This window comes from Ranitomeya variabilis, chromosome 1 (assembly GCF_051348905.1).
Source record: "Ranitomeya variabilis isolate aRanVar5 chromosome 1, aRanVar5.hap1, whole genome shotgun sequence".
NCBI lineage: Eukaryota > Metazoa > Chordata > Amphibia > Anura > Dendrobatidae > Ranitomeya > Ranitomeya variabilis.
In genome coordinates this window covers 32,375,912-32,401,413 of record NC_135232.1, presented here as the reverse complement: position 1 = coordinate 32,401,413, position 25,502 = coordinate 32,375,912, and the positions used below count along the sequence as shown (strand labels likewise).

At 42.8% G+C, this 25,502-nt stretch overlaps 1 protein-coding gene across 1 annotated transcript in view; it reads right to left on the bottom strand.

The window, feature by feature from the left end:
* Nucleotides 1-1,108: 1,108 nt before the first annotated feature.
* The window catches only part of ADAMTS12 (ADAM metallopeptidase with thrombospondin type 1 motif 12), a 510,507-nt gene continuing 486,113 nt past the window's right edge, over nucleotides 1,109-25,502 (bottom strand). Inside the window, exons 20-24 of the mRNA XM_077281848.1 lie at nucleotides 24,011-24,163; nucleotides 22,484-22,657; nucleotides 20,467-20,613; nucleotides 15,304-15,457; nucleotides 1,109-1,841 (exon numbers count right to left, since the gene is read on the bottom strand). Coding sequence (XP_077137963.1) covers nucleotides 1,702-1,841; nucleotides 15,304-15,457; nucleotides 20,467-20,613; nucleotides 22,484-22,657; nucleotides 24,011-24,163 — 768 coding nt within the window. The 3' untranslated portion in view covers nucleotides 1,109-1,701. The remainder of the gene's footprint in view (nucleotides 1,842-15,303; nucleotides 15,458-20,466; nucleotides 20,614-22,483; nucleotides 22,658-24,010; nucleotides 24,164-25,502) is intronic.

The following is a 25,502-nucleotide window of genomic DNA, read 5'->3' as shown; positions in this document are numbered from 1 at the left end:
AATTTTCTAATTTACATAAAGATAAAAATAAGAATTTTCCTGTAGTGAAGCAACAGATCAGGAATATAAAGGTCTTGTTCTAATCAGTGCGTCACAACCTCTGGTTTCCCACCTAAACCACTGCTGACAGATTCCATTTAAAGGGGTTGTCCTGGATAAGAAAAACATGGCTGCTTTCACCCAGAAAATAACAACAGGGGTGGCGCTGTCTCTGGAAGAAGAAAACCATGATTTTCTAGTCCAATACAATCCCTTTAAACAGCCCATTAATAAATGAAAACATTGCATCGGGGGCTGTGACCGCTACCTGATGTCTACGACTGTTATCCGACACATTATCACTTCTGATTATTAGTTACAGATGTCGCATTGATGGACATTTATAGTAATAGTTCCTGTAATTCTAAGATCAGATATGCGACCGTCTCTCCACTATCTTTTTTTAATTTAATTATTTTTTTAAACTTTTTTATAACAGACCCAAATTAAAAAAGTCACCATTTTTTATATATTTGCACAAAAATTTCAAAATGAGCTCAATGTCTAAAGAAGCATCCCCGTTTCATAAAAATGCATGTGATACAATTGTCTTACTTTATTGTATCAATATATTAGTTTTAAGCTCTTTGTATGCTGTCAATAGCATCAATTATTGATTACATCCAATGGATAAATATTGACGCTAAATGCCTTCATGTTTTTCATTTTGCAGCATTTTATAGGTTGAGCAGTGCTGGAGAGCAGCTCTCTCTTCCCCTCTCCCAGTGGAAAATCCCAGCAGAAACTAAAACAGTAATGGCAGCTGGATAGTGCATACAGCAGCATGTAAATCATTGTTTGCCTCTCTCCACTAGTGCTACTTATCATTTTCCAAACGTCACGATTTTTACTGATTACATTCAGCAAAACCATATGAAACAATTCACCAAATTCAGCTACAGATGTTTTGCAACTATAGGTATTGACTACTAAAAAAACTACTGCAATACACTGAGCAAATATATGCCATAAGGCAAGTTGGATGTAAACGTACTTTCTTCTGGGAAGCATAATTTGCCATTGACAGGTGGTAGGAAAAATATATTTACAATCCCCAACAAATTGATGCTTTCATATTAGTTTAGAACTTTCTGTTATACAAAAATATTTTTCCTTTTTTGCTGAAACCGGAAAATCCCTTTAATTTGTCCATTGACCAATCCATTTTATAGGTGTACTAGCCCTTTAGAAAATTGACCGGGGTAGGTATGTGAGAAGAAAATAGACTTAATTCTTAGAATGGAACCCTTTACGTTGCTGCACATCCTATCCTTATGAAGACACGTTTTCCTGATCCTAAGCTGACATTGAGCTTGCAGTGCTGTCATAGGGAAAAGTAGAGGAGAGGTTCAGCACGGAAATGCTAAATCTGGACTTTTTTCATATTCCTTTTTTTAACACTAAAGGGTTAATGGGCACAGATCTAATATATCTGCAATCAGACAGGAGCTTTACAAATGAGAGTTTCTTGTACAGTGAAGTTTTTCCTTTCTGGACATCCTCATTGTGACCACACCTACTGGCAGAAATCGGAATTGCACCCCAGTTCAAAAAAAAAACCTTCTGCCTCAGTTCCTGCATTGTAGGTGTTGCAGCGTCGGATATGTCACTATTAGTTATGGCTGAACATGGTACAGTAATGGACTTGATGGAAACAATGGCTCAGCCTCCGGGGGGGAAATCTTCGTTTCTTGCACACGTGATGCAGCACTGAGACTGGATGCCTTTCAGAGAACACTTCCCAACAGATTTCACAGTATTGCAGAAATTAATTGACAGCTTGTCTTTTTTGCAGGATAGATCTGTGCGAAGGAAAACAGAAGAAAAACATCAGAAAGGAAATAAATGTGGGAGATCAATCAAACAAAGAACTAACAGACGGCAAATATAACACCTACATATATGATATGGAGAGAAGTATAGGACACATGTCTGAGTCTATGAATTCCCATTTCTCATTCAGCCCCTCAACCCCCTGTGTATAATTTTGTCCCCTCGCCAATAATGTCTGGCCACTTAGTTCCAAATGTTAATGTTTCAGCACAAGACATTGTAGACAATTGTAGCTTCAGATTTATGGGAACAGTTTGCAGTAGGCCCTTTCCTGTTCCCCATGATGGTGCCCAGTACACAAGGTCCATACAGACATGGAGAGGGGAGTTTGGTGGATGAACATGAGCGGAGTCCACACCCTAACTCCATCCAACACCAATAATGGTGATTGTGAGCCCGGCCTCCCCCCAATATCAGGTTCTGACCTCCAAATGCTCTTCTGAGTGAAGGGGCCAAAAATCACAACAGAGACCGCCAACATCTTGTACAAATCTTTCCAAGAAAAGTGGGAGCTTTTATATCTGCAGAGGGAAAGGTTCCATAAATCTGCCTAACTCCTTTGCATCAAAGCAGGATTTACCTTCCCGACTAGGCTAAATTTTTCAATTCAGACCTGCGTCAATTTACGAGGTAATAAAATTAGAATGCTTTCACATATTCCAGTGATCCTGAGAATGTTTTTTCGTGACACATTGTACTTTATGTTAGTAGTAAATTTTGGTTGATATGATTTACGTTTATGAAATTATCTAAAATTTGTGAAAAAATTGCCATTTCCAAACTTTGAATTTCTATGCTTATAAAATAAATGTTCATAGCATACAACATAGTTAATAAATAACATTTACCATATGTCTACTTTATGCAGAATTATTTTTTATATAACTTTTTTCTCTTGGGATGTTAAAAAAAGTTAAAAGTGTGGCAGAAATTTTTCATTTTTTCATTAAGTTTACAAAACCTGTATTTTTAGGGACCACATAAAGTTTGAAGTGACTTTGAGGGACCTGAATGTCAGACAATGCACAAACAAGACCCAATTTTAAAAATTACCTCCCTCAGAATAATTATAACTTTCAGGTGCTTCAGAAGAATTAGTGCAAACTAGAAAGAAAAATTATGTTTTTCTTACTAAAAATGATGTTTTAAGCCTTGAATTTTTCATTCTAACAAGGGTAAAAGGAAAAAATGGATCCCATAAGTTGTTGTGAACTTTCTTCTGAATACACTGATACCCCATATGTGGTGGGAAACTACTGTCTGGGCAAATGGCGGGGCTCGAAAGAGATGGGGTGGTATTTGATTTTTGGTGAGCAAATTTAGCAGGAATAGATTGCGAAAACCATGTCACATTTGCAGAGCCCATCATGTGCCACAACAATCAACAAATTTATTAACGTAATTGATTAATATATCTAATTAATTGATTAACTGACCAGCACTTCCTATTGAATTATAGATGTGAATATAAATATAAAAAAATTGTTGTATGAAAAAGTGCTGAAAATAAATTAAAGCAGCTAATTAACTGATTAATACTAATTAACTAGTGCAGCACCTCTAAATTATAGATAGAGAATATGCATATGTGTATCTGCTGTAGGGGTTCACTCTGGCACCAGTTGAGGTAGGCACACGCATGACGTTACTTGGCGCAGAACAGGTAGACTTATTATAGTGCATAAATCACCAACACAAAAGAGGAGCAAACAGTCCTCCAGCATACAAAGAAGAATAAGGACAACCATTTATAAGTCCAGTTCTCTCTCAACTCCTGTCAAGGAGACCAGCACCAAGAAGTCTTTCACCCCTCACTCACAGATACAACTGAGGCAGCTGCTGCCTTAATCAAGCCTCTCAAACCCTGGAAGTGGAGAATGGGAACGGCCAGTCCCACACAGCTCTTCGGGCTGTTCCTAAAACCCGGACCCAAAATCCAAGCCCATTAAAAAAACTCTCTCAGCGCGAACAGTGGTGGAGCCTGCTTTTCCAGGCTTCACATCACAGAGGTTAACAACCTCAGTGACACATATCTCCTGTCTAGGACCTATGCAGCTGCCTTTTTACACTACATGTAGTACAAAAATAAACTAGCTATAAAATAATTAATAAAATGAAATGAATTATGATGTACAAACTAATTGACATAATTACTAATAGTTGATCGATAAAACAATTGCGATCAATTTATTTAAAATGTATACATTTTATATATGTATTACAAATTTAAGCTTATTTAGTTTAATTGTAAGAATATAAATCTAATAAATTAATTATGAATGATCTAATGTGTCTAATAAATTGATGTGATTAACTGGGAAATAGAAGGGCATTGATTTGTGTGTATGTGTTTTTTTGCAGCATGTCAAGGTCGCTTACCGATAAAGTTCTTGTCAGAAGCGCTTGTCACGCTGTTTCTCCTCTGGTCACTCACTGACAGAAGACTGGAGGAGAAAAATTTTATGCATAAAGAAAATCACCACTTTGTTAATGAAGTATTACACAGTGAGTTGTTAATGTAAAAGAGGGCAGGTCACGTCCTCCAGAGAGAGAGAGCTAGAGAGACGCTCCTGAACAGAAAGCTCCACTGCATGAACTCTACAGTCACTAATGACAATAACTTTAATTACGGTCTATAGCGCTATCATATTCTGATGCACTGTTTAGGGTACAGGGAAAAGACGTTTCCAAAGTGGACAACCCATTTAGAAAGGAAAGTGAAGCGTTTCTACTACAAAAGGAAAAAAAAATATTTTAACAATGAATTTAAAAAGGAACATCCACAAAAACCAGAAGACAAGATTTACAATATTGATTTTCGATATCACAGAAAATCTAATCATTTTCATGCGGCCTGTGAGGAATCTAAAGAACGTTGCGTAAGTGTGAAGAAAAATCATGAATCTGGACCTGGTGGGAGTCAAATCAGGAAACAAAACTCGGCAGCCAAAGTTTCCCTTATTTTACAACGTTTAAATACAAGTAAATTAAATGAGGACCGGAGTGTTCTCTTTACCTAATTACAACATTATTATTATAACCTCGGCGAACCTCCTCCAGGGTAGACAATATTGAACTTATCTCATAGCGCTGGAGTTACATTGATCACTGTATGGCGGTATAACACGAGCACTGTATTTAGTTAATAAATGCTCTTTTTCAGCTGGTTTTATGTTAGTCATATGTCCATCATGCCGTTCCTAGAGGAAGACAAATCTTCTGTATTTGATCCCTTGTTCAGATTAGACATGAACGCCATGTACCCCGATTGCTCTTCAGAAGAGCCTTTCTCCCGTTATGGGGGCACTGTGGTATTTTGTAATCTTTTGCCAATGACAGCCATATCCCCGTCCAATAATACCCACTCTGTAATTTTTGTTGCCATCATTACGGCCAACTTCCCATCCGTCCCAGATCCAGCTGAACATTCGTGGATGTGGTAATCTGTCTCTCTGTCCCGGGAGGTCATCGGCCTCTGGAGTATCCATTGCTACTGTTGTTTCAAATTTGCTTAAAAACTTTTTGGATTTTATTTCTCTTATGTCCAAACCTATTCGAAATTCATATATATATGTGTGAGAGTGTAGCCTTAGCTGAATATTGTTACACACTTGTCCCTGATATCACAGGCTATGCTTCCTTCACCTCGGTCCGCTGCCCTCTGTTGTGCTCCATGTCGGATTTTGCAGGTTGCCTGGCTTGGCTCCGTGACTTCATCCCCCTAGTCCTACTTAAAGTCCATCAGGACACACAACTGTGTTTAGGATCCAGATTCAAGACTTTATTTTAGTGTACTCCACTTCCTGTGTACACCATGCTTAATCTGCTTCATTCCCTGCTGACTTCCACGATATCCATCCTGCTGTTCCCAAGATTCCTGAGTGTGCCACGTTCTCGCTCACCACGTGCCATCCTGCCGGCTGCACTAATGAACCTGGGTCTTTGTGGGTCTACTTCACAAGGCGAACCTAACAATTTTGGTTTGTGACTGTATTTTGGACCCCACAATATGTTGGGTAGACCACCATTATTTTCAGCTGTTGCTTCTACGTCTACATGCTCAGCTTGGGAATTTTGACTCTATAACATAAATTTATACCTATAGTTGAGTGGATGATGACAGTGCAGCGCCCCAGAGTCCTGGTCGTTGCAGTACTGTCGCTCCGCCACTAAGGGGAGTGATGGTATGTCTGATGGCACTAAAGGAGTTCACCTGACCAGGTATCACAGACACACATTACACTTCACACTCCGGCTACCAGGGGGAGTGGTTCTATCTAGTAGGCCACTCCTCACACTCTGGTAAAACTGGGGGTTGGATAGGAAGTTGGTGAGAAAGTAGCTGGGAAGAGCTTGAGAGAGGATCTGTCAGGGGTGGGATCCTGACAGAGGCCTAGGAAAGGACCAGCAGCGAAGTATATTGTGGAGAAGTGAGAAACGGGATCACAGCACAAAGGAGATAGAACCAGGAGTCGTGCCTCAAGATCAGCAACATCCTTCTGAGGCGCGTAGCCGGTGGCCGGAACGCCGAGAAAGTAAGAGACTCCACGCGTTACTTTGAACTACGGCAGGGCAGTTAGTTATAGGTTGGCTGCCTCACCTTTACACCTAATGAAGACAACGGAGGCAATAGTGGGAGAGGGGCATCTCTAGGGCCCCTATAAAATAGCTCCAGGCCTACCCCGTCATACCGGTGCGTCCCTTCCATATCATCTGGGGGACGGAGAGAAAGAACAGAAACATACACGACAGTTGTGAGGACTATCCCGTGGTGCTCAGCAGGGAAGGACTACAACACCCAGGCGCTAGAAGGTACACACTGATTTCCACCTGCAAAGGGAACTCTGGATGTGCCTTCGGACCGGCCGGTCTCAGCCAGCCCTGTTTGCAGTGCTCTGGATTGCAGACCCTGAAGCCTTCAGTAAAGAGACTGCAACCCTGTGTCCTCATTATTCATCGCGACTTGCATAACGCACCACCATCACACCTTTCATTGGACGCCCCTTAGCAGGGTCACGGACCGAGCCTAGCCACCGTGACAACCCCAGAACTGAGACAGAGAGGCCCGGTACCAAGTACTCCGTGGCCCTGCGTCTGGGGGCGCTCCAACAGACCCAGAGGAATGGGGAAATTTACCTTGAAGAGTGAACATAGCCTTCCTCATATTAGAAGAAAAACAGCCTGTAAAGCGCTGCCTTGAATGATTTCCAATACGTCGCCTTTTCACATCATAAGTGGCAAAGTGTTTGTGTGCCGAAGCTTTCACATCTACCTATTCAGATCTGCATTTCTTCCAAGGTTGAAAAAACATTTAGTAACAAAGTTTTAAAGTTGAATAACAGTATTAAGGCCGCTGGTTGAGGGTGGATGATGATAGTCGATTCGATTTTTAGTTGTACAATTAGTTTCCTCCAAGGCTCGAAGAAAAAGTCTGATTTTTGTGTGCACAACAGCATCCCTAATGGCCGTGCGTGACTTTGCAGCTTAGTCAAGTGACATACACTAATGGAAACTGCAATTATTTTGGGAGCCCTCTTTTTGAGAGAAAATTATTGCGCCCCCTATTATGATTTTTATTAATGGCAATGAAAAGACCAAAATGGCCATAGCAGAAGAAACGACACCTTGGAGGTGAGGGGAACCTATGTGACCAAGCCTCAGGCAGAAAGACTGTTCCCACTACTGTGGCAACACTACTTATCCGGGTCTGGAAGGTGGGACTCAGACTAATGATGCAGCAGCTCAGCGACCCACATGTGGACACTCCGTGCAAGCTTTCCTGTACACGCTGGAACAGATAAGGGCATGGAAATTGCTCGTGTGCAGATGTAATTCATCCTCCAGCCAAACTGCAGCCTGACACTATTTACTATAAGAAAGGTCACACAAATAGGGTTCAAAGAAAAATAATGTATTAATTGGTAAAATAGCCGGGATCCAGTCACAAAACAAGGATAAGATTATTAACCTGAGAGGCTGGTCTAGAAATCAGACCTCCAGGTTAACTCTATAAATTAGGCCTTTACACTGAGAAACTTGTTCACAGATTGAGGGGCAGCCAAGCTGATGTGATCCATTTCATATTCATCCCCCCTCAGGGAGCAGAATGCCGGACTGCAAAGTTGAGACATTTCTGTAGGTTTTCTCCCTTTTATTTTACAACTGTTTTGCATATTTGTGTGTCACTTTATTTCCATATTTTTTATATCCTTTTATTGTAAGCACTGTACCTTTTCTATTAAAGCTTAAAACTTTAATAAGTTTGAACCTTGTATGCTCTAAAAAATCCATAGCCTTAGAGTGTGTGACCCTGCTGATTGGCAGACAGTAGTAGTAATATTTCCGGGACTCATCGCCCGTGTATTTGGTGAGTGGTGGCAGCGTGTGTGAGCGGGGTGCATGTGTCAGAGTGTGATTTATGCTCCCACTGCAGCATAGGACAGAGGCTGAATACTGGACTGAGTGAGAGGAGATAGATTAACCCTTGCAGGCACAGATTAACCCTTGCAGGCACAACACGTGACAAATTGCAAATTCCAAAGACATACTGATAGCTAATTTAGATTGTGAGCCCCATTGGGGACAGTGATGATAATGTGTGCATACTGTAATGCACTGCGGAATATGTTAGTGCTATATAAAAAAGGCCTTAGGCCTACCAACACACACCTGTGTCTTGCAGGACCTTTGCCGCCTGTCTCTGGTATCCAGGACCTCTGCTGCCTGTCTGCGGCATCCAGGACCTCTGCTGCCTGTCTGCGGCATCCAGGGCTTCTACTGCTTGTCTGCAGCCTCCAGGACCTCTGCTACCTGTCTGCGGTCTCCAGGACCTCTGCTGCCTGTCTGCGGTCTCCAGGGCCTCTGCTACCTGTCTGCACTCTCCAGGACCTCTGCTACCTGTCTGCAGTCTCCAGGGCCTCTGCTACCTGTCTGCAGTCTCCAGGACCTCTGCTCCATGCCTGTCGTCTCCAGCAACTCTGCTACCTGTCTACGGTCTCCAGGACCTCTGCTTCCTGTCTGCGATCTACAGGACTCTGCTTCATGTCTGCGCGTTCTCCAGGAACTCTGACACCTGTCTGCAGTCTCAAGGAACTCTGCTACCTGTTCCCGGACTCCTGTCTGTCCGCAGTCTCCCATAGGTTTACTTCCTTTTTTCCCACATACCTCGGCTGCCTGCTGCACTGATGCCCATGGCTCGTGTGCCCACCTGGAACTTGGGCTTTAAGGATCCACCTCACCTGGTGAGTCTAAGGGTATGTGTCCACGTTCAGGATTGCATCAGGATTTGGTCAGGATTTTATGCAGGTAAAATCCTGACCAAATCTGCACCTGAGGTCACTGGCAGGTCACCTGCGTTGTTCTTGCGTTGTTTCAGCATTGTAAGGACATGCTGCGTTCTGAAAAGACGCGCCGCATGTCCGTTTCCACGGGTCTGACGCATGCATCTTTTAATGCATAGTGGAGATGGGATTTCATGAAATCCCCTCCACTATGCTGTAACATCTGGACGCTGCGTGTTTGACGCTGCGGCTCTACGCAGCGTCAAACATGCAGCGTTTCCTGAACGTGGAAACATACCCCTAAAGTTAGGTGGAGTAGTTTTAAGGGTTGCATAGATTTCCGTAATAATCAGGCATATATGTTTGCCCTGCTAAAATCAATGCAGATTTGTAATATATCTTTATTTTAGACTTCCATTATTCTTAAACAAATCTGCAAATCCCTTGCACTTCCTGCAGACACCACTAGGGAGGGCTCACTGCACACTGTTTTTGAGCTCCCCCTAGTGGTGGCTGCAGCCAGACTGAAGTTTATAAATTACCTCCAAGTCTACGCAGGGGATTCGGAGCGCTGTATCAGACACAGAAACTAATCTCCAATTGCTATAAACCTACAATACAATTTAAAGCAAAGAGTGAATAATTACTGAACAACTCCTGAAAATCAGAATGGGCGACATTCCCTATAAGTACATGGTCACGGCTTTGACTGCTGCACATTTATTTCTCTTCCATGCTGGTCATACAGTGCAGGAATATAATAGTGTCATACTGATTTCCATCTATACTCGCAGTACAACATATCATACTCTGCTTATAGGGAACATGACAATTCCCCCCGATCGAGTGCCGTGAATTCACGCAGACATTACAGATATTAATTATCTCCATTTTTCCGCGGATATTCTGAGATCACAGCGGGGCCTGTAAACAATAATGTGCTGAAGCGAGGATGTCACACTAATTGTAGGCGCCTAGACGACAAGTGTACCGGGTTAGCATCTATAGAAAATCTTCCGTTATGTTGTCAGATAAATTGCAGATAATTGGCTGATTGGATACTTAACCTTTGTGTAATATACACCGAGTGCTACATTGTGATAATAAAGGAATACAAGTCATTAAATTGCAGGCGTCCTACATACACCAGGAGGGGAAATTATCGGCACGTATCCGCTGTGACTCACAGATCATGTCGGGTTCACAGGCTGCGGAGACGTACCATCCTACCTGTGAATGACCCCGACACTGAACTGAACCTATGGACTAGAAATCTTCCCTCTCTGCCTATCTGCCTCCATCCGTGATGATGAGGACAATTGCCCTCAGGTCAGAACCACCGATGACCTTCCAGCTTACTTAAGGGGGTTGCTCAACTCTGGGGACAATTTTACTATTTTATTTTACTTAATTGAATGTATTTGGGGGCTAAAAATAATTATTGCTATTCAGTTTCATTACAAATTTTGCACCGTTTTGCTTTTTTTAAACAATAGCCAGAAAAATTATAGAAGGCAAATGGAGGAACATTTTTAATGAAACACAACTACAAACATGATTTTTTTTTTTAGCCGAAAGTTCGTGAATTTAAGAAATAAAAATTGTACCTGGACGACCTCCGGGTCAGCCAACTATGGCAAGCCTGTTAGACCATACTGAGATCATGGTCTAAGAGGCTTTTGTCAGTGCAACACTGACAGGTATAATGCATTACAGAGCAGGGACAAAGTAAACAAGTAAAAGTAAAATAAAAAATATATATATTTTTTAAAAATCATAAAATAAATAAATGAAGAAAATGAAAAATATTAAACCAATAAATAGGTATTTTTATGTAAAAATAAATAAAATAAACGGTATAATCGTGTCTGGAACAACCCAACCTACAAAAGTTTTACACTATTTAACCCCTTCAGTGAACGCCGCAAATTTTTGGTAAATAAAGTGCCCCAAAAATATGCTTTTTCTTATAACGCCCAAAAAGTGGAATAAAACACAATCAAAAAGTAAAAATGGTAACACTGAAAACGTCAACTTGTCCCGCATAAACCAAGCCGCCATGCAGCTCCATCAGCGGAAAATAACAAAAAAAAGTTATAGCTCTCAGAATAAAGCGATGCAAAATAGTCTTTATTGTGTAAAAGCAGCAATACATAAAAAGTTATAAATCTGGTAAGGCTGTAATCATACTGACTAGTGATGAGCGAGTATACTGGTTGCTTGGGTTTTCCCGAGCACGCTTGGGTGATGTCCGAGTATTTGTAAGTGTTCGGAGATTTAGTTTTTGTAGCCACAGCTGAATGATTTACAGCTGCTACACAGCTTGAATACATGCGGGGATTCTATAACAACCAGGCAACCCCCACATGTACTCAGGCTGGCTAGCAGCCGTAAATCATGCAGCTGCGTCACCAAATCTAAATCTCCGAGCACTTACAAATACTCGGAGACCACCCAAGCGTGCTCGGGAAAACCCTAGCAACGAGTATACTCGCTCATCACTAGTACAAACCCAAAGAATAAAGCTGCCTTATCATTTTTACCATTTGGGAAATGGCATAAAAAACACAAAACAGTTCCTGAATTGTTGTTTTTTGTTCAGTCTGCCTCCCAAAAATCGGAATAGAAAGTGATCAATCAAAAAATGTCACGTGCCCAAAAATGGTACCAATAAAAATTAAAAGTTCGAAAATAGCAAAATTTTTGACAAAATTGCGATACTTTTGTGTTTATTTGTGAAACTATCGGCCAAAATTTACCACTAACATGAAGTACAATGTGTCACAAAAAAAAACAGTCTCAGAATCACTGGGATATGTTGAAGCTTTCCAGAGTTGTTATCACATAAAGTGACAGTGGTCAGAATTGTAATATTTGGCCCAGTTAGTAAGGTTAGAACATTCTCGAATTAAGCATTTACCAAATACAAAGTAGAAAATCACTGGAGTTTGAGAACTATTTATTACCGTACGTAGAGTAGGAGACCTGGCTGCAGTACTACTCCAGCAATGACCACATCCTGGGGAACATAGGATTGACCTTGTTATATTAGCACAATCCGATCCTGGTTTTCCCCAGTAGATATTAGATTATAGTAGATGTAAACCAGATTGTCTATGGATCCTGAGGAATTCAGAATAATATGTTTGGGGCAAGTTTCAGTTGGTCACACTGCTGCCTATAGCCTCCACCCAAAATGTTTTTTTGCCTAGGATTGTCCATCAGCCTTACAGTGAATTTACATTTTACTGACATAAGAAAATGTTTATTAATAAATCAATGTAAATCTACGGTAGAATTCACACTGGGTGGGACCATGTCAGAGATGACCTTGACTTAGCGGCTTGGATTGTGATGAAATGGGATGATGCTGAGAAATAAGAAATCGCAGTCTGTAGGAACAGATCTATACATGTATAAGAGTGTGATGTACTTGCAATCCGATGACAATAATATAGTACATGGTATATAAGTACCAATGTTTCCATCCAATAGACCTTCACTGTTCCGACTATAGGAAACCTGTCCTTCATATTAATAATGCACAGATCCCTGCTCAGACTCAGTTCTCATTACTTATGCAAAGTCTCGATGACTACCTTATGTAATTGCCGAGGACAATCGTCATTAAGAACAATGTGCAATTACCGAACCTCCGCAGTGTGGAACAATTAACGCCAGGTAAGTACTTTACATATACCGTAGTTCACGTACATTACATTTAGTTCTACACAAGGCTCCGATGTTAACTAGAACAAAGGATTGTGAAAAGTTTCATCTGTTTTCACCATCTCTATTTTGTATATTCTCATATATGTTATTAAATGGAACCCGTCATTAGGAATTGGACTCCCAGACGGTTCTCCTGCAGCTTTGGAGGTTTTATTCCCAAGCCTGTTTAAGGTGACCTGGTGTAATCTATGCTCCAGAGAAGTCATCCTCTTCTGGATAGACTGGGTACGCAATCACACACCAGCAGTACATGTGCACATGCGTACTGTCCACCAAACATACCAGAAGCTGCTGGTGGGAGCTTGTAGTGACCTATCCAGCCTGTGGGACATCAATCAAATCGGGAAATGACCAGCCACCCAGACTTCTTAAAAAAATAATTACTCCACCCCAGTGATGGTATATAAACTTGTTTATTAAAAATGGCCTCCCTCTTTGCGGAGCCAACTTGATGAGTATAATGGTTCAGCAGAACTTGGGGGAATTACAGTACTTACAAAGGTAGTTTACTGCAGCCAAGACTTTTCCCTCTGTTACTACATCAAACGTTAGGCTTTCTGCCACCCATGGTAAAGATTCTCCCTCCCCTGAATTAATACCTGTAGATATAGAAGTAAGTAATTGGCTAAGGTGAGTGATATTATGTCTGTGTAATGGGAGAAGGAGATACATTTATGATCCCAGTAGGACTTGTTTTAGCTAAGTCTTCCTGTGTCCAGAAGATGGTTCCTCCCGGGTCATAGCTAAGACTTCCTGTGGCCAGAGGAAGGTTCCTCTCCCTTAGAGCTAAAATATCTTGTGTCCAGAGGATTGTTCTTCCCCTTAAGATCAAAGATTTCCTGTGTACAAAGGATGTTTTTACCCTTCAGTACAAAAACTTTCTGTGTCCAGAAGGCTGTTCCTCCCCCTCAGAGCAAAGGTTTCATGTGTACAGAGAATGGTTCCTCCCCTCAGTGCTAAGGACTTCCTGTGTGCAGAGGATGGTTCCTCCCCCTCCGAGCTAAGATTTCCTGTGTGCAGAGGATGGTTCCTCCCCTCAGTGCTAAGACTTCCTGTGTGCAGAGGATGGTTCCTCCCCCTCTGAGCTAAGATTTCCTGTGTGCAGAGGATGGTTCCTCCCCCTCAGTGCTAAGACTTCCTGTGTGCAGAGGATGGTTCCTCCCCTCAGTGCCAAGACTTCCTGTGTGCAGAGGATGTTCCTCCCCCTCAGTGCTAAGACTTCCTGTGTGCAGAGGATGGTTCCTCCCCCTCAGTGCTAAGACTTCCTTTGTGCAGAGGATGGTTCCTCCCCCTCAGTGCTAAGACTTCCTGTGTGCAGAGGATGGTTCCTCCCCCTCTGAGCTAAGATTTCCTGTGTGCAGAGGATGGTTCCTCCCCCTCAGTGCTAAGACTTCCTGTGTGCAGAGGATGGTTCCTCCCCTCAGTGCTAAGACTTCCTGTGTGCAGAGGATGTTCCTCCCCCTCAGTGCTAAGACTTCCTGTGTGCAGAGGATGGTTCCTCCCTTTCAGTGCTAAGACTTCCTGTGTGCAGAGGATGTTCCTCCCCCTCAGTGCTAAGACTTCCTGTGTGCAGAGGATGGTTCCTCCCCCTCAGTGCTAAGACTTCCTTTGTGCAGAGGATGGTCTCTCCCCCTTGGAGCTAAGACTTTCTGTGTCCAGATGGCTGTTCTTCCCCCTCGGAGAACTGTGTATATGCACAATTGCACTGGAAACCTAGCAGTCCCTGTGATGAAGTGCTGGTTCTGTCCACTAGGCTAAGGCACCATTTTGTGCATTTTTCTGCATTGTAGTGCATAATAAATGCAGTGTATTCCAGTTCCAGCAAAGAACTTTCATGTTTACAACGCTTTTATTAATGTTGTGGAAACTGACCTGCGGTACGATTTTGAAATCCGCAAGATGTTAATTTCTCTTGCGGCAACTATGTTTTATTTGCAGATTTTCCCCAAAGATTTGAATGAATGAGGAAAATTTGCAGGTAAAAAACTCATATGCATTTTAATTGCGTTTCCGCAGCAGAAAAGCACTAAAAATGCCTTTAATCTGCATATGACAGTACAATACAGTTTTATCAAAGCTAAGTAACAGAAAGCATCAAAAAACAAAGTAGTGTTTGACATGCCAAAAAGAGATAAAAACCAGAGATGAAAAAAATGAGATAAACATGCATTTAGAAAAAAACACTAAAAATAACGCAAGTAACCTCACATAGAATTTGGTGTAGAAAATCTGCAACATCAAAAACTTCCCAAATGCTAATGGTGGGACCTTAGACTTACATTTATAATGGCAGCTCAGCATTGTACTGGAGTGGACATACAAGCTTCTGAGATGTAGATGAGGCACGCACACAACTGAGAGAGCCCAGGAGAGGACATGCTGCAGTGCTGTTTTTTTAGGCTTTCTCCTTGTAACTTACCTGAGACTTTAGAGCATTCCTGGTTATTGCATGAATGACTTTCCTGAGGTTTTGGTTCTTTGGCGCAATCACTGTCGTTCACAGTCCGGTTATTATCGGTGTTGACACACTGCACGGTTCTTTGTTGGACGCCTTCCCCACAAGATGCCGAACACTGGAATAGACATTACATTAAATGAATTCTACTTTTCATATGTGCTCAGATTTCCTCTAGTTATAATTACTGGTGGGCGAACCCCTGGATGTTCAGGTCTGGCGGGTTCAGCCAAACAGTGTAAAAAAAGAGTTTGGTGCGAGTACCAGAACAGTACCCGAACCCAAACCCCATTTAGATGAATGGAGGGCCCGAACATCCGTTGTTTGCCTCGCTGTCAGTAATGATCTCAGAGCCGCCGGTGATTCTTGCGTTGTCATGCAGATGACATCATGGGAATCACCCGATGTTTGGGGTTCCAAACCCGAACAGTAACATGGACTTCATGGAGAAGTCCGTGTTTGGGGTCTGTGCCGAACAGTAGGTATTTGTTAGGGACCCCGAACTTTACTGTTCAGGTTTGCCCTTCACTAGTTGCAATGTTGGGATATAATGGATAAATGTAAAACATGAGCGAGATTCCATGTGAAAACACACTCGGAGAATCATAAAGTCAATGGATGACCTATGAAGTGGTGTATCCAGGGGGGAACAGCCGGGGCATGTGCCCCAGGCGCAGCCGACAGGGGGGTCGCCAGCAGGCCGCCTGATGCAGCAGTCCAAGGAGGGGGCTCCCCGTCGGCGGAATTCTGCCACCCCCACACTGAGATTCTTCCATTCTCTGAGCTGGCTGTCAAATTGACAGCCGGCTCAGAGAAAGTGCTGTGCGTCGGTTCTTCAGACGCTAGTACCCTTGATCTATGCCCTGACCGCCGGAGGCACTTGTGGTTTGTGGAAAGTGCTCCAGCCCCAGACGGCTGGGTAATGGAGGCTGGAGCTGAAGACACCGAACTGCCAGAAGGAGAGATGCGGGCGGTGCTGTATGCTACTATGCGGGCTGTGCTATATACTACTATGCGGGCTGTGCTATATACTACTATGTGGGCTGTGCTATATACTACTGTGTGGGCGGTGCTGTATACTACTATGTGGGCTGTGCTATATACTACTATGTGGGCTGTGCTGTATACTACTATGTGGGCAGTGCTGTATACTACTATGTGGGCTGTGCTGTATACTGCTATGTGGGCTGTGCTGTATACTGCTATGTGGGCTGTGCTGTATACTGCAATTTGGGCAGTGCTGTATACTACTATGTGGGCTGTGCTGTATACTGCTATGTGGGCTGTGCTGTATACTGCTATGTGGACTGTGCTGTATACTACTGTGTGGGCGGTGCTGTATACTACTATGTGGGCTGTGCTATATACTACTAAGCAGGCTGTGCTGTATACTACTATGTGGGCAGTGCTGTATACTACTGTGTTCCTCAGATTTCTCCACCACATGCAACTGCACCCGGGAAGGGAGGGGATTGGGGCAGAAATCAGGACATTATGGGGGCAGAAATCTGAGGACATTATGGGGGCAGAAATCTGAGGACATTATAGGGGCAGAAATCTGAGGGGGGGCGCCAAACTGATCCTTTGCCCCGGGTACAGGAAGAGCTAGATACATCTCTGGACCTATTTGTACGCAAAAACTAAATTACCCAAAATGTCTTAAATAGGTTCCCTTCTCAATCCTTATGTTCATTGTCTTATAAAATAGCAACACCTATACTCACCTCCGGTGCCGGCGCTGTTCCAGTGCTGTTGGCACTGGCTCTCCCAGGGCTCATATGACATTGTGTCACATGATTTCTGTGGCCAATCAGTGCTAGATTCACTCTCCCCAACTTCAGACAAATCACATACATCTGGAAGAAGTCAGAGCTGCTGTTGCTCTCACTTTGTCCGGATGTCAATTATATCCATAGGAGAGGACAATGAAGCCAGATACGATTGGCAGCAGGGATTGCATGACATAACAATGTTGCGCAAGCCCTGGGAGAGGTGGTGCAGACACTGCTGGAACAGTACTGGCACCAAAGTTGAGCATAGGTATTATTATTATATAAAGGGGAACGTAGGGACTGAGAAGGGGTTGTCAGGGTCGTGTATGAACCTGGATGATACCACTCATCAGAAATATTGGTAATGTTCGTTAAGAAATTACATTTTGGTCATACAAATAGCCAGACTCACTAGTGTATGGGAACCTCCTGACAGTTAAATTTTTTTGGGGAAAAGAAGGATTAAATATGTTGGTATTTAACACCCTTGACTGTTAGGCATAATGAGAGAACTCTGCTTATTCAGCCCCAGTCTATACAGCAAAGCTGACAAGTGAGTTACAGAAATGAGGAAGTTGTGGCTTTAGTTGCCAGAGTGAGAACTGTAATATTTTAAGATATTTTATGTGGATAGTTGCAAAACATTCCCTAAAATGTGAAAATATGCTTTTGCTCATATATGTATGATGGTCAATGGACCACATGGACTTATAATGGCTGAGTTCTGTTAAGGTCTCTGTCCTCCTGACGCTGTCGATGACATTTGCTGATATTACAGGATCATTAGCAATGTTCTATCACATAATAAGACCAGGAGGATTCGCACAGTGATCTGGGGTCACGTACAAGCACGTCACATTTAGGGATGACCTGGGTCCACTGAGGATGTAAATCTTCTCCTTGGAAGGAGATGTAGAATGTCCTTGATGCCTGGATGTACATTTTACATTATGTAACATAAATTAACACAAACACAAAGTCCTGGTGACACGAAGATTAATTAGGAAACATTCTATAATAGAAGCTTCAAAACTAATAGATATGAAGTAATTTACTGCCGATCACTGGGAATTGTCTGATCGTTTCTACACGTGATTATAAAGGAAAGTAGAGAGCCAGCACTTTTTTTTTGACGTTTGTAATTTTTCATGTAGGAGTAAATCATTTTAATAAGGTTAATTGCAGCTTGTAGTTCAGATGGATGATAAATGGTTTATGTGATCGCAGGAATGGCTGGATGCAAATGCTACATGTAATAATAGTAACAGGACTCATATATTATTATTATTATAAAAAAAATACATAAAATACATGTATATGATTCTAAAAAATACTAGTATACATATAATTAACAATTTAAAGAAGTGTTAAAATCCTAATAAAAAAATATATTCATACTAATAATACATATAACTATAACTTTAGTTAATGCTAATAGTTCAAATAATTCATATAATATATAATGCTACTAATAAAAAATATTAGTACCAACAATAATATACTATATAGTATTAATACATAATTATTTTTTAATAAATACAAATAATAATGATACTAATAATACATAACTAATAATACATATAACAAAAATATATGAAGCATTTAAAGGGGTTGTTTGGTCAGCTCCTGTCTCCTCCTAGGAGTGTTCGGCTTATTAGAATGTACTGATGTAGCGTACGGATGATGGCAGTGATGGGTCAGCTCCTGTCTCCTCCGAGCGTTCTGCTTATCAGAACGTACTGATGTGGAGTGCAGATGATAGCAGTGATGGGTCAGCTCCTGTCTCCTCCTCTGAGAGTTCTGCTTATCAGAACGTACTGATGTGGAGTACAGATGATGGCAGTGATGGGTCAGCTCCTGTCTCCTCCGAGTTTTCTGCCTTTCAGAATGTACTGATGCAGAGTACAGATGATGGCAGTGATGGGTCAGCTCCTGTCTCCTCCTCTGAGCGTTCTGCTTATCAGAATCTACTGATGTTGAGTACAGATGATGGCAGTGATGGGTCAGCTTCTGTCTCCTCATCCGAGTGTTCTGCTTATCAGAACGTACTGATGTGGAGTACAGATGATGGCAGTGATGGGTCAGCTCCTGTCTCCTCCTCCGAGTTTTCTGCCTATAAGAATGTACTGATGTGGAGTACAGATGATGGCAGTGATGGGTCAGCTCCTGTCTCCTCCTCTGAGCGTTCTGCTTATCGGAATGTACTGATGTGGAGTACAGATGATGGCATTGATGGGTCAGCTTCTGTCTCCTCCTCCGAGTGATCTGCTTATCAGAACGTACTGATGTGGAGTACAGATGATGGCAGTGATGGGTCAGCTCCTGTCTCCTCCTCCGAGTTTTCTGCCTATCAGAACGTACTGATGTGGAGTACAGATGATGGCAGTGATGGGTCAGCTCCTGTCTCCTCCTCTGAGCGTTCTGCTTATCAGAATGTACTGATGTGGAGCACAGATGATGGCAGTGATGGGTCAGCTCCTGTCTCCTCCTCCGAGTGTTCTGCCTATCAGAACGTACTGATGTGGAGTACAGATGATGGCAGTGATGGGTCAGCTCCTGTCTCCTCCTCTGAGCGTTCTGCTTATCAGAATGTACTGATGTGGAGTACAGATGATGGCATTGATGGGTCAGCTTCTGTCTCCTCCTCCGAGTGTTCTGCTTATCAGAATGTACTGATGTGGAGTACAGATGATGGCATTGATGGGTCAGCTCCTGTCTCCTCCTCCGAGTGTTCTGCTTATCAGAATGTACAGATGTGGAGTACAGATGATGGCAGTGATGGATCAGCTCCTGCCTCCTCCTCTGAGTGTTCTGCTTATCAGAATGATCTCCTGCAGCAGCTCATCCCCAGAGTTAGTGACACACAGGAGCTGAGCCATCACTGCCATCATCTGTACTCCAAATGTTCTGATATCAGTGCAGCTGGAGGCAGCAAATAGACTGGGGAAAAGTCGTGGTTTGGAAACCACTTACATGCAGTTATTTACAGGAATTAAGACAAATCTCCCCCCAAAAAAGTGATTTGCAAAGTTTAATAACTTTATATGTTGGCCAAAAGTATGGAAAAAAATGAAAATTGAGTTACTCTTTAACCTCTTAAAGGGATTTTCTATTCTTACAAAGTGAGACATATTGCTAGGATATGCTATAATTTTATAATTAGTGGGGGTTCAACTATTAGGACCCCCAACAATCCTAAAAAAATAAAAGGATGACAGATTCCTTAGTAATTTTCTTCCTGTACAGCAGCACTCCTGGAGACGCGGGGGCACCTGCAGTTCTCTCTATGGCGCCCCCTGCAGCATGGGCTGCTCTGATATGGATTCCTAATAGCGCACTGATATATACGTTGTACCTCCGTCCAGTTGCTTGCCCTCCAGCTAACACACGGCTCCAGGCTGCAGTTTAATGTGACAATCGGACTCTTTTTCAAATCACATCGATTTTCTTTTGGGCAAAACACGTCTCGATGTCGGACTCCATTTCCACAGGTCTTTGAACACTGAAATTAGAAGTAATGTACAAACTTTCTATGAACACGTAATTTATCCCTGTACAATACACTGCAGCATAGAATCTCTTAAGGAATCTCCCAGGAAGCTCTGCCTGAGATCACCTACCCCCCCCCCCCCCCAGCCCACTATCTGACCACTCAGATGTTACAGCCTCTATTAATGGCGATGGCGATACTTTAAGGGTTAAACTCTGAACCAATAGCAGCGGTTACTGTGGGGCATGTTATATAGTCCATACCTGCCATGTATTGAGAGGGCCTAACTTCTGAGCACCCTCTATAAACCTGGACTTCAGGAAGGGGTTAAATAAAGTTAAGAGGAGCTTTCAAATTTTCTATAAATCAAGCTTTATCTCTGCTTAAAAGAAAAGTTCTACAACTTTCTAATATACTTTGTGTCTCTCCTGCACTGATTGTTCTTTCTCAAATATCTGTCTACAGTTCTGTCTTCAGTGAGGTATCATATTACAGCGGCTGCTGCTTGTAAAAGTCTATGGAGAGAGGAAAAGGACTGGAAGGAAACACAAGCAGAGAAGAACAAAGGGAAAAAGCTGCAGCTTCTGGCAAAACTACTAAATAAAGAACATGTAATGCCCGGAAATAGTGTTATTCCTCATGTGCACACACGCGTCAGAGTATTCTGATACCACAAGAATGTGTTCAGCATAAACTTAAATAAAATTTGGTGAAATATTCAAAATAATTTTAAAAAAATCACTCTTGCAAAATTCAAGTGGATTTTAGAGCAGATTCTGAAGCTGAAATTCCATCCCAAATACACAAGGAGTGAACCTTAATGTTTGTGGTGTCCTCCGCAAAGTCGGTACATAATAAAAGAGATGATGAAGCTCTCATGAGGATGTGAGGAGGAGAACCTACGGGGGAGTGTAGAAAAACAGCTGCAGATTTAGCCCACACAAAGGTGAAATGTGCAGCCATTCTGTAACCTGTCGAAAATTTTCAAATTTGAAGCAAAACCAATTTATTGCCGAGGTGCGAAAAAGATAATGAGAGGGTAAAAATGGCAAATGGATGGACATGGTGGAGAGATAGAGCAGAGGAAAGAAAAGGAGCTAAAGGTAGGATGAGATGGGGGAGAAGGAGAGAGAAAAAAAGAGGGAGAGGTGGAAAAATAAAAGGACGGAGGGGAAAGAGAGAACGTGGAAAAGGAGAGAATGAAGGGAAGGAGTCCTTACCCTTTTTAAGGAATATTTTGTGGAATTATTAAGTCTCCATTTACCCAGCTGGAGATTTAGAAGGAGCTTTGGTGGGAAGTAAATGTGAGTTGTGGCTCCTGCTTGTTGTGTGTCCCATCTCTTCATCATCCTCGACGCGCGTTGTGTATCATTCTACCATTTTATGGTAAATTCTGACACTGATAGTTACTGGTGACATGGAGATTACCGCACTGTCATCTTCGCTGATGGATTGGATCAAATAGGCACAGACGGCATAAAATAGTGAGCCAGAACCTGGAACTCAGGGGGCAACATCAATACCTTTTATTGTATGTTTTATGGGGGGGCTATCACTCCTGGGAAACTTATATCACTATGGTTATCCTTGTTCTATATAAGGCGACCTACAGGAGGATACATCATTACAAAATCCTCCACAGGCTGCAATTCACATCACAACCACTGGGCGGCCACATACATACACATAGAGCATAAACATCTTCCGACAGCGTATCAGAATTTTTTTTTTCCGAGCTGATCATCTGATACTCCTGGTTTCAGCGTAGTTAAAGTCAAGCAGAATTACGAAAGGACATGTCTAGAGGTTGTATACTGCTACCGTGATGCGCAGCTTTCAGTATTACACAGATCACCATGTCTATGTGTTTTCGGCACACTACCTCGCTCCACGGTTTGGCGAGCCACGACAGGCACGGTTCTGGATTACAGGAGGTGTTCTGCAGCGGGTTGTGCCCGGGACTCTGACAGTGGAAGGGTCTCAGGGGGCGGTTTTCACGGATATCCATGCACTGGATCTCTCGGGTCATGAATCCACTGCCGCAATTAGTCGAACACTGCGCAAGAAATAAGATACACAAGGCTTGTAGGTATATAGATATATACATATATGTGTTCTGAGATGGAGAGAAATGTGGAGGACATCGATAAGCATACGCCGGCAGCACTAGTGATGGAGGATAACATTTTGCTCATTTTGCTTTTGCTCCAGACGATTCATACATCACCATATTACTTCCATGGCCGGAGATCCAATTCTGTGATACCGAGCTCCAAATCTCCTGCAGAGAAACCCGCACCTTAACCCATAGGGGTGGAGTCGCATATTCATCACTGTAATGAGCGGTACCACGTGACCGCTCACACAGGACAGGCTGCAGGCGCTGAGAGGAGGCATCGCAGGAGCTGGGTGAGTATTTCTCTGCAAGCGGCCGGTTGCGCGGGGAGTCGGAAGGGGTTGTTTTGCGGGAGGTGACCCCAAACTTTATTTTTAACAGAAAAAAACTTGATCTTTCATCCCTTCTCTCCTGCAAGCGCTGATTTCAGCTGAGCAGGACAGAAGGGATGAATGCTGGCTTCAGCACCACACGCTGGGGACAGCGCTTACTATAGCGCTGTCTCTCCTGCAAGGTCCGTGTGGTCCTCAGGCGGCACACGGGCGGTACACGGCTGTCGCACGTGTGCCACACTGATGTGCCACATGAGCACACGGACACAGATAACTCTGGTACCGTTTTCTCCGGTACCGGAATTATCTGGACGTGTGAGACTGGCCTTAGGCCGGGATCACAGATACACGAGATACGACTGAGTCTCGCAGGTGAAAACCGAGCTCTGGCATCGGCACTCTGGAGCGAAGCGTGCAGCTCCATCGTCCGCTACAGAGTGCCAGCACCAGAGCTTGGTTTTCACCTGCAAGACTCGGCCATATCTCGTATATGTGTGATCCGGGTCTAACACAGAGGGCACCTGCCCTGTACGGAGTGGGCTCAGCTCCAATTACCTACACCTTAACCCCTTGAGGTACATGTACATCAAGGTGCAAAAGGGGCTAAAGAGCTCACTGTACTGATTATGTATTGAACTCCAGGTGCAGAGAGCGCCCTCTAGTGGTGACTGGAGGCAGCTAAGATCAGTTAATTTAACTTTCTATGCTGGGGACTTGGAGCTCTGCACCCCCCAATATATATATATATATATATATGTAATCTAGTCAAAAAGGACACATTTTGGAGATAAAAAAAAAGTAAAAGCCGAAAATTCACTTTAAGGGCCATTTTTTATGTATAGAAGTTGTATGGCCGTGTAAGCGCTGCTCCTCCAATACAAGCGCCGACACGACCAAAGGATATGAAGAAAGACAGAATCATCTCAATGATACTGTGACAATAATGGCACATAATCCCCACCTTGCTCCAGTTCCCGGACCTCCAGTACGCACATGGACGGAGGTGACATCTTCTCGCAGGGTCCGGCTTTTTCACGCCTCCACAGTCGTCTCCATCTCCGGTGCTGCAGACCACGGGCCTCCAGTACGCGCCCACGCCGCATGTCGTAGAGCACTGTAACGAGAGCGGATCTCATCAGCTTACGGAAAACACATTCGATTTATGGAAAAGAGAGCAGGCGCTACTTGTGTATTTTTATACATTTTCCAAAAACGAGGGCTGGACTCTGATGATGTGGATAACGGTTCCACTCTTACTGGAGATGGTTTTAACTTTTTTTTAGGTTACACATTCAGGATTCCCAGTTATGGTAACTTTCAAATGTCGCGGACGACCACGGTAAGAGCAACGAAAAGCCACGAAAATCCTCCTGTGTGGACAGTCGTAGTATTTTCCTATAATCACCACTAGAGGGAGCTCAGAGCATAGAGATTTCTATACCTGGACAGGAGAGGAGCCCCATCAATAACAGCTATGGGATACCCGAAATGTGTCACTCTTTTAATTTAGCGTTTTTATAAAATGTGTGATTTTATAAAAAAAAAAAATACTTGTTGAGCTTCTTTTTTTTCATTTAGGTATTAATGTTCCATGGGAGTCTGCCATTTGTTTTCTTCAGTGTAACTGTACCACTTACACAAAGGGTATAGGAAAGTAAGTGTGGTATTTCACCCCATCTGCTATGCTGTGAACATGGCCAGACGGCATAGGGCTGTGGCAGCGTGTTAATAGTAGGGTGGATGGTAGCATTCTGGATCCACCAATACAGGGGAAAGGTGCTGCACTGGGATTATTAACAATATTCTCCCCACCTACAGACAACAGAGTAGGAGGCGCTATGTCCCACTAGGGGGCGCAGTTCCCCCACATTTGCAGGAATAGATATATACAAGTTTGCATTCCTAGCGCATTCCAAGCCAAATGTGAGAATTTGCTCCCTCTAGTGGCGAAGAGTAAGAAATAAGTAAAATGTTTATTTTTTCATATGTTTTAAATTGTAATATATATAATATAACTTAAGAACATATGAAACATTAATGCTGTAATACTTTATCAGGAATTCATATCTTTTTCCTGATAATCCCTTTTATTACATCTGTTGCTAGATTAATTGAACAATTAGGGAGCACAATAACAAGTATGGGGCAGCACGGTGGCTCAGTGGTTAGCACTGCAGCCTTACAGCGCTGGAGTCCTGGGTTCAAATCCCACGCAGGACAACATCTGCAAGGAGTTTGTATGTTCTCCCCGTGTTTGCGTGGGTTTCCTCCAGGTTCTCCAGTTTCCTCCCACATTCCAAACGACATACTGATAGGGAATTTAGATTGTGAGCCCCATCAGGGACAGTGATGATACTGTGTGCAAACTGTAAAGCGCTGCGGAATATGTTAGCGCTATATAAAAATAAAGATTATTATAAGTATGTAACAGCAGAGGGCGCCAAAATAAGTAT